This window comes from Triticum aestivum, chromosome 4A, assembly GCF_018294505.1.
Source record: "Triticum aestivum cultivar Chinese Spring chromosome 4A, IWGSC CS RefSeq v2.1, whole genome shotgun sequence".
Lineage (NCBI taxonomy): Eukaryota > Viridiplantae > Streptophyta > Magnoliopsida > Poales > Poaceae > Triticum > Triticum aestivum.
In genome coordinates, this window is record NC_057803.1 from 55,542,151 (window position 1) to 55,552,081 (window position 9,931).

General features: G+C 46.8%; 1 protein-coding gene across 1 annotated transcript; it reads left to right on the top strand.

The window, feature by feature from the left end:
• The first annotated feature begins 1,308 nt into the window (after nucleotides 1–1,308).
• On the top strand, nucleotides 1,309–4,097 carry LOC123085095 (probable inactive poly [ADP-ribose] polymerase SRO2). The gene is made up of 4 exons (XM_044506678.1): nucleotides 1,309–2,390; nucleotides 2,986–3,233; nucleotides 3,326–3,465; nucleotides 3,657–4,097. Exons 1-4 carry the CDS (start codon nucleotides 1,558–1,560, stop codon nucleotides 3,753–3,755), a joined length of 1,320 nt encoding a protein of 439 aa, XP_044362613.1. The 5' UTR covers nucleotides 1,309–1,557; the 3' UTR covers nucleotides 3,756–4,097.
• Nucleotides 4,098–9,931: the final 5,834 nt, after the last annotated feature.

The window sequence follows — 9,931 nt, forward strand, 5'->3', positions numbered from 1 at the left end:
GAGTTCACACGGAAGAGAGAGAGAGAGAGAGCCAGCATCAATGGCCTGCAGAAAAATGTTGCGTGCAAGGTGAGCCAGACATTTCGAGAAGTGGTCAGGCCCAGCGAGAGAGCCCGGCCGGGATCCCTGCGGGGAGAGGGGAAAAGGAACCCGAGCACCGGCGGCAGGTTGGTCAGGTCAGGTCACGTGCGTGCATGCGCTTCGCAAGGGCAGCACGCTACTGACGTTGCCGGCTGGGACTAACTTGACCGCCACGCAGCACCCGTTGCCAATTCGAAGTCCACCATCCCAACCAACACACACCATACACGAGCCGAGATACTACGAACGAGACAGCCCACGAGTTACAGGCCGAAGAAAAAGGTGTGCCGTGACGATCGAGCCGGTCAACGCCACAGCGCGGAAGGTCAGCGTTGGGCCGGGCCGGGCTGACGGGTGGGGCCCAAAGGGAAGCCCCTCGGGCTACTTGCTTGTCAAGAAGAAGAGGAAGAGCGTGAGCGTGGTGGAGGGAGGGAGCGTCTTAAGCGCCAAGAAAGAGGGAAAAACCGATTAGGAATACAGTACAGTGTGAGCAGCTGTCGGAGTGAAAGCGACGCGCCGTCCGTTTCGTGCGTGCTGATGAACCTGCCGCGCAAGGAACTGAGGGGTGGGGCGAAGGGCAAATTCGGCACAACTGCCTTCCGCTTTCGTACATGGGCGGAAAACAACTGTGGTGAAACGGAGGAATTGAACATCTCCATCACGAGCCTCCAGCGCCTACGGAGAAACTAAAAACTGGGAACGCGACAGATATCTTTGATTTTTTGACATGATTTTTTTTAATCTCTGGAGACACCACATTATATGAGGGTCGGTGCCTCGTTTTGACAGTAGTAGTGATTGTTAGATGGTTCCAGAATCTCGATGTAATTTTTATTATTTTTGAGGTGCTTTGTAAGTTCGATCAACTTTGATAATAGATCTAGATTTTCAAAACAAAAGTGAAAAGGGTGACTTCGTAATTTATTATACTTGTGAGAAAAAAGATTGCACTTCCTTTGCATATCTGCCCAATTCGATGCTTACTGTAGTACAGTAGTACTATACTTCCCAACCAAGTTTCGTCAAAAAACAAAAACTTCCAATTCAAGCAAGTAGTAGTTGAAAAAGGGAAACGAGGCAAGTGTGGATTAGGAGAACGGTTATGGGCCAAACTAGACCCGTCTAGACTTCTCCACCAAGTCACCTCGGGGCAGGGGCAAAACCGCCATCCGAAGAAAAGATTTTTTTTTCCTGAAAGAAGAAACCGCGCGATCGGGCGAGCCGTCTCAAAACTAAACTAAAAGGCGGCACCACGCGCCCATCCCCCTCCCTCCTCTTCCTTCCGCGGCAGAATACAAAAACCGACGTCCCCGCCGACGTGCGCCTCACGAGACCGACCCGCCCGCCGTCCCACTCCCCCGCTTCTTATATATTCCAGCCCCGCCTCCGGCCCCAACTCCACTTAGACCGCCTCCGCGCACGCATCATCGACGGTGAAGCGTAGGTAGCGTCTCCACAGATCGGGATCAGGCGGCGATGGACTTCTCCGGCGATGTCAAGCAGGCGATCCCCCGCCCGGCCGTCGCTTTCGGCGGCGTCGGCAGCGCTGGCCCGTCCCCGCTGCTCCGCGGCTGGCGGGAGTTCAGGCGGAGCGGCGCGCCCGTCAGGTTCCTCTGCTTCGAGGACGGCGCGTGGGCTGATGTCGAGGGCGAGGCCGCTGTGCCTCTGCGCCGGGCGTTCCTGGACGGGAGGGTGGTCGCTGAGGCTGCCTATGGCGGCAGGGAGTTCCTGTTCGACTTCTTGCGGATGGTGCGCATCGACACTGGCACCGCCCAGGAGGTCGCCATGGGCTGGATTGACGACCGCGGGGCCTGCTTCTTCCCTGTGCCGGACAGCGGGCGGAAGAGGAAGAGGGGCGAGCCTGAGCTGGAGGACGGGGCGTCGTCCGGGGTGGAGGAGGGGTCCGACGAGAGCAGCGACACGGTGGAGTCCGGCAGGGTCGGCAAGGCGGCCCGCGGGACTTGGGGCAGGGCGGTGAGGCTGGTGGAGACGGACAAGTTCTACCAGGTTGTCAAGAAGCTCTTCCTCAGCGGGATTGCCCCCCGGGTGGGCGGCGGCGTGGCGATCACGGCGGTGCACAAGGTCGCGCAGGGTCCTCGGTGCAGGGCGTTCCAGCAGCAGGGACAGCTCCTGGCCGCTGCGCGCGGCGCCGACGGGGGCAATGCCAAGTTCGCGTGGTACGGCGCGCCGTCGGCGGACGTGGCCGCGGCGGTGGAGCACGGGTTCGGCAGGACGAACAGCCAGGTCCTCGGCCATCGCGCGCACGGCGACGGCGTCCACCTCTCGCCGCCTCAGTCTCCTTTCGCCAGGTCAGTTCGGAGTCCTGAATTTGTGGTTTTGAATCTTGAATTCTTGATCGATGGCAAGCATGAACATAGGCACATAGCTTAAGCATAATTTATCAGACACAGTTACCAATTCGGGATTTGTTGCAAATTGCATTCATATTTCCGCATCTCTCGAGAAATTTTTGTGTTCATACCTACACTTCTACGTAGTTTTTTAATTGAGAATTGACTTCTAGTTTTAAATCATGAAATAACTTGTACTAAATCATGAAATAACTTGTACTACAAAATATTCCTTTGTTCTATTTGCTCTCCTAGGCTGCTCGTTTATATCCGTAGACATCACCACATCAATTGATTCCATGTTATTTTAGCCTTTGGTTTCTATATATCTTGATTCATACTCCTTGCTCAAAAATTAGGGGGGAAACAAGCTTGCATAAACGACAGTATTAGTTTATCTATGAATGCAGTAGGTAATGGTTTGTGGAAGGGAGGAATATGAGCAAAATTAAATCATGTTTCCTGCTAGCTAGAGTCCGGATGATGAAATATGTTCTGAATGTTCTGTACTGTACATAAATAAACTAACGAGTATGAAATCATTTTTGTGCAGCGCAATGCTAGCAAATGCAGATGAGAACGGCGAGGCGCACATCGTGCTGTGCCGTGTTCTGATGGGCCGGCCAGAGGCCATCCCAGCCGGGTCCTCCCAGCTCCACCCCAGCAGTGACAATTACGACAGCGCCGTCGACAACATGCAGAATCCCCAGTGGTACCTTGTTTGGAGCAAGGACATGAACACGAGGATCCTCCCAGAGTACGTCGTCAGCTTCAAGTGCCCCAGCCTCCGTCAGATGCAAGGTTCGTGAGCGCCCTGTCTGAATTGGTGCTGCAGTTGCTCCCAGATGTGCTTGGATCTCAGGTCATTGCTCGTTGAAATTTTTGGGTTTCAGGATCATCGGAAGCGACCTCCCAGCTAAAGAAGCCTTCGCCGGTGGCCCGTGACATGTTTCCGACGCTTCTAGCAGAGATCCAGCGGTTCGTGCCATCGTCCAAGCTGCAGACATTACAGGGGACCTACAATCGCTTCAAGGTAAATTGGTGTTCCTCGCCTAGTCCTAGTTCTTCACATTCATTTCGACGGCCGATCGGCACAGCTGCTGCATTTGATTAACGGGATTGTGCCTAGTTCGTATTTACATCTCATGGACAAGTAATTTGTGATACTGCAAGCACTGAAGCACAGACAAAGTGTACTCAACTACGATTTCCTTTGTGCTGCAGAAAGGGCAGATGAAGAAGGATCAGTTCATCCGATTCTTGCGCGCCTTCATCGGCGACAGGGTGTTGACAGCAGTTGCCAAGAAACTCCGAGGATACTGATGGACAGTGCAAGGGTGTTCTTCTGCTAGTTCTGTTGTCGTCAAAGTGGTGAGCTGGTGGTGAGGTGGTAGCTCATTCGGCTGACTCCATAGAACCGGAAGGGTGTGCGTGTCGGGTATCAACAAGATAGTTCTTCATTTCTTATGTCGCCGTAGTTTAGCTGAGATTTGTTGTTGATCTCAAGGACATAGAGGGGTTACGGCAATCTTCCATTAACCAACACAAAGTTAGATTTTATTCTTGGTTTCTGCTATATTTTACTTGGTATTTTGCTACCTGCAATCTGTACAGACTGAAAGTTTTACCAATTTATGCCTGAAAGCAATCATTTGTTCGACGCCAGCCAACAGTTTCTTGTGTATCTCTATCGAAATACCATTGACATCTCATCATAGGTTCAGATATTTTTCGTTTATCTGATACAGTAGAAGATAACCGGTGGCCTGCATTGAGTGACGCGAATTCAACAATGCCGAATGTACCGAATCATTGATGCGAAATAAATCCATCGTTATCATAAGACCCAAACTTTGATCCAATCTACAAGGAAAACCTAAGACCAAAAATTGATCCAATCTACAAGGAAAATCGAACCGAGAAACCACACAGCTGAAGGGCAATACATCAAGAAAACAGGTGAACACCCCATACATATTTACAACCCAACACAAAGATCAACAACGAAAGAAATAACCCTAAAAAAACCAAAGGAATACGTTATTGGGTGGAGCAGCACATGTTATATTGTAAGCACCAACAAGGCAACCCTAGCAGAAACAACACGAGGCAAACTCAAAAGTCGCCGAGAGAGCACAACAACAACAGAAAGTCCAAACCACTAACAAAGGGGTACGTAGGGTTCCACCAGCAATGAGAAGCACCATTGCCAGCCTGGAGCAATCCAATACCCAACATTATGAGTTTCGATGTTGACGGATCTAACCAAAAGTCTGTAGCGATCAGACCTCAAACAGTCTGATCTCTGTGCTCCGGTGTCATCCCTGGATTAGTAATACTGACATCACACAGTACTCGGAGGATTTATAACAGAGTAGCAATCACACACTTATTACATCGAGTGTCTCCATGGAGAATTTATTACAATAAATATGGGTTAAGACCATCTAATAATGATAACAACGGAAGGCTTGGAAGATAAGTTAGTCCATCAACTCCAACGGCATCACTGAGTATAGAACCACGACCTAAAACTCCTTAATCATCGTCTGAAAAGTAAGCAACATTAACGTTGCAGACCGAAACGGGTCAGCACATGGAATATGCTGGCAAGGTAACACATATAGAGTAATGGAATGAAACAACTATACTATATGCATACTTGGCTGGTGGAAAGCTCTATGGTTACAGTTTTTGCGTAAAGCTAATTTTTCCTTACTTCAAAGGAATAAATTTATTTAAGTATCATGATAGTTGTTAAACATTGAGAATGGTTGACAGCATCCTCAATCCCAATTAAACATCATCATTATCATAAACCCAACAAAATTAATTTAGAGTAACATGTTGAGATTCACATGATAATCCAGGTACTAGATACTCAAGATGTCCATAACCGGGGACACGCCTAACCATGATTAGTTTATTACACTCTGCAGAGTTTGCGCACTTTTCCCCACAAGACTCGATCACCTCCGTTTGATTTCTCGCACTACAAAGTGTTTGAGAAACGGATGACCGAGACATAGTCTTTCAGAAGCGCTAGCACCTTACGATCGGGTAGACCGTACCACCTACATCCCCTACATCTGCTAGTCTACCACTGTAAGAGTTCGCACGACTTAGTCAACTATGCTAGAGCCCATAATATCTTATGGCTGCACACGGAAGTTTCTAGTATGAATAATCTCATGATCCCTTTGAGCCTGAGTGGCGGTCCAAAAGAAAACAGGCAAGTCCTGAATTACCCAGGTGCCTCAATCCACCCAGATGTGTGTTTAAGTTGCCAGCTTAGATAAACCATTAATTAACAAACTCACATCTGTCATGGATATCACTCACCCAATCCACGTCTACTAGCATTGCATGGCATAATAAGCAAACGTAGAAGTAACTCTCAAAGGTTTGAAAATAAACAGGTAATAGGTACTACCTCAACTACTTCCCATCCCACAATTTAATTAGATCCTAACCATGCAATATTTGAGGATTTGATCTAATGCATTAAAACTGGGTAGTAGAAAAGTTATGATCAAAGTGTTACTTGCCATGCTGATGATCCGGGAAACCTAGCGATTCGAAGTAACAGGCGGCGCACTCCGGGTATTCTATCGCAGACAAACAAACAAGTATACAATAAGTACTCATCTAATGCACGGGTAAAAGTCAAATAAAAGATCTAACCAGAAGGTTCAACTTAAGAACTCCGGTTTGCAAAAAGAATCAAATCGAACGAAGCAACGAAAGTCAAACGGCGAAAGAAAACAACTTCGTTCTACAAATCTGGATCTAAGTCAAATTTTATAGTAGCAAAAACTTGTTTAAGTTGGTTAAACGGATAGAGGGTTTTGAGACGAAACTCCAGGCGCTTGAATCGCCTGATTCCGATAAACGAGCGAAAAGTTATACTAAAAAGAAAATCACATCAGAAATCGCGATCAGAAAAATCGCGGATTTAATCCGAGAAAAAGAAAAACGACGAACGTTCGCTAGAACGAACGAACGGACGAGCTCGCTAATTAAATAAATCGGAAAAACCGATCTATTTAAAAAAAACGAAACAAAAAAAACCGACGATTTTTCGAAAAGAAAAAAATAAATAAAAAACCGGCGCGGACTTCGAGGCGCACCTCGGGCGGCGGGCGGCGCGGCGCTGGCGGCGGGGCGGGGCGGGCGGCTAGGGTTCGGGGGCGCGGCTGGACCTCGGCTGGCTCCCCCCGGCTTATAAAGCCTAGCGGGCCAGGAGTCCGGGTCAGACACGGCCCGTTAGGTCGGTTGTTTTTTTTAAATAATTACGCGCAGAAGAAAAATAAAAAGAAATCTAAACAGACTCCGAAAATCCCGAAATAAATTTTCCCGGGCTTCTAAAATCAAGCCGCACAAGGTGAACATTTATTTGGGGCCTAAATGCAATTTTAAAAAACGCACATTTTTCCTAAATTCAAATAAAATAACGGAAAATTCCGAAATAAAATCTTATTTGATTTTATTATTAAATCCTCAATATTTCTTTATTTTGGGAAATTCATTTTATTCCCTCTCTCATATTTTTGTAATAGAAATAATTGATGATAAAATAATAAAAATCAAATGATCCTATTCTCAAAATTTGAGAAAACTCAAATATGAAAATAAAGAATTTCCCAACTCTCTCTGTGGGTCCTTGAGTTGCGTAGAAATTTTGAGGATCAACCAATATGCAAAATAAAATATGATATGCATTGATGATCTAATGTATAACATTCCAAATTGAAAATTTGGGATGTTACAAAGTCGAACTTAAAATTTGTATCCCTTAACTCGAGGTTTTGAGTCAACACCTTCAACACATGTCAATGTCTTATATAGTCGGAGGTGAAATCATGGGTTATCACCTGGAGAATCTACGTACTTATTGCAAAAAAATGTGGCTGCCAGCAACAACCTCTCCACCGGCTAGCTTCTTCCCGCTAACTGGATCAAGGTGTTGAGAAAACCCAAGGCCCCCTTGCAATATTGGAGAAAACACCTCGCCTCCTTACACCCCGCACCACCTTCAACCCAGGTCGCCAGGAAATAGATGGGTGGTGGATGTAGGATCCACACCATAGCCACCTTGCACATGCCCAAATGCATACGTTGATCAGTGGCCTGAGAGCCTGTTTCACCTTCGTTGGCCCTAGAATTTCCTGCACCACCACCGCTTCCTAGGGCGTGCTGGTGAGGAGCGCTACCACCGGATCGATCTGTCTTAGGACCTGATGACCGACAAGTATAGCGGATCAATCATAGTCCTTTCGATAAGTAAGAGTGTCGAATCCGACGATGAGCAGAAGGAATCAATATGCGGTTTTCAACAAGGTATTCTCCGTAAGTGCTGCAAAGTAGTTGTGACGAGTTTGATAGTAAGATAATTCGTAACAAGTAACCAAAGTAGCAACGTGCAACAAGGTGGCCCAATTCTTTTTATTGCAAAGTATAAGCCGAAATTAGTTCTTATAGTGATTAAAACGTTCTCGAGGACACATGAGAATTTCGTGAGAATTTCGTCTAGTTACTTTCACCATGATTCATTGACTCATGTTCACTACTTTCATAAGTTGTTATGTGGGTGGACCGGAGCTAAGGTGTTGTTCTTACTTGAACAAGAAACCTACTTATGATTACCCCCTCTCGCAAGCATCAACAAATACAAGAGAAAAATTAAGATAAATCTAATCATGACATTAAACATATAGATCCAAAACAGCCCCTTAGGGAACAACTCATAAATTGGGGTTTAGGTTTATGTCACTCCGGTAGCCCGTCATCTGCAAACTAATTCCACAATGCCTTTCCTAAGGCCCAAAAATTGTGATGTTGAAGGAAATATGCCCTAGAGGCAATAATAAAGTTGTTATTTATATTTCCTTATATCATGATAAATGTTTATTATTCATGCTAGAATTGTATTAACCGGAAACTTAGTACATGTGTGAATACATAGACAAACAGAGTGTCACTAGTATGCCTCTACTTGACTAGCTCGTTAATCAAAGATGGTTAAGTTTCCTAACCATAGACATGAGTTGTCATTTGATAAACGAGATCACATCATTAGAGAATGATGTGATTGACTTGACCCATCCGTTAGCTTAGCACTATGATCGTTTAGTTGCTTTTGCTTTCTCCATAACTTATACATGTTCCTATAATTACGAGATTATGCAACTCCCGAATACCGGAGGAACACTTAGTGTGCTATCAAACGTCACAACGTAACTGGGTGATTATAAATATGCTCTACATGTGTCTTCGATGGTGTTTGTTGAGTTGGCATAGATCGAGATTAGGATTTGTCACTCTGATTGTCTCGGTAATGCACATCACTATAAGCCTTGCAAGCAATGTGACTAATGAGTTAGTTACGGGATGTTGCATTACGGAACGAGTAAAGAGACTTGCCGGTAACGAGATTGAACTAGGTATGATGATACCAACGATCGAATCTCGGGCAAGTAACATACCGATGACAAAGGGAACAACGTATGTTGTTATGCGGTTTGACCGATAAAGATCTTCGTAGAATATGTAGGAACCAATATGAGCATCCAGGTTCTGCTATTGGTTATTGACCAGAGATGAGTCTCGGTCATGTCTACATAGTTCTCGAACCCGTAGGGTCCGCATGCTTAACGTTCGATGACGATCGGTATTACGAGTTTATGTGTTTTGATGAACCGAAGCTAGTTTGGAGTCCCGTATGTGATCACGGACAAGACGAGGAGTCTCGAAATGGTCGAGACATGAAGATTGATATATTGGAAGGTTATGTTTGGACATTAGAATGGTTTCGGGTGAGTTCGGGCATATACCGGAGCATCGGGGGGTTACTGGAACCCCCTGGGGGGCTTAATGGGCCTACATGGGCTTTAGTGGAAAAGAGAGGAGGCAACCAAGAGGTGGGGGCGCACCCCCCAAGCCCAATACGAATTGGGAATGGGGCCGGCCCCCTTTCCTTCTTCTTCTCTTCCCCTTCTTGCCCCCTCCTATTAGGACTAGGAAAGGGGGGAAACCTAATCCTAGTAGGAGTAGGAATCCCCCCTTGGAGGCGCACCATGAGGGCCGGCCGGCCCCCTCCCCCTCCTTTATATACGGGGTAGGGGGCACCCCATAGACACACAAGTTGACAATTGTTTTAGCCGTGTGCGGTGCCCCCCTCCACAGATACACACCTCGGTCATATCGTCGTAGTGCTTAGGCGAAGCCCTGCGCCGATAACTTCATCATCACCGTCAACACGCCGACGTGCTGACGAAACTCTCCCTCGGCCTCAACTGGATCAAGAGTAAGAGGGACATCACCGAGCTGAACGTGTGCAGATCGCGGAGGTGCCGTGCATTCGGTACTTGATCGGTTGGATCGCGAAGACGTTCGACTACATCAACCGCGTTTCTTAACGCTTCTGCTTTCGGTCTATGAGGGTATGTAGAAACACTCTCCATTCTCATTGCTATGCATCTCCTAGATAGATCTTGCAT

Excerpts from the sequence above, each read along its gene's own strand:
- LOC123085095 (XM_044506678.1), top strand. The coding sequence starts at position 1,558 with ATGGACTTCTCCGGCGATGTCAAGCAGGCGATCCCCCGCCCGGCCGTC. Across the intron at positions 2,391-2,985 it reads CCTCAGTCTCCTTTCGCCAG|CGCAATGCTAGCAAATGCAG; the intron begins GTCAGTTCGGAG and ends ATTTTTGTGCAG. Across the intron at positions 3,466-3,656 it reads GGACCTACAATCGCTTCAAG|AAAGGGCAGATGAAGAAGGA; the intron begins GTAAATTGGTGT and ends TTTGTGCTGCAG.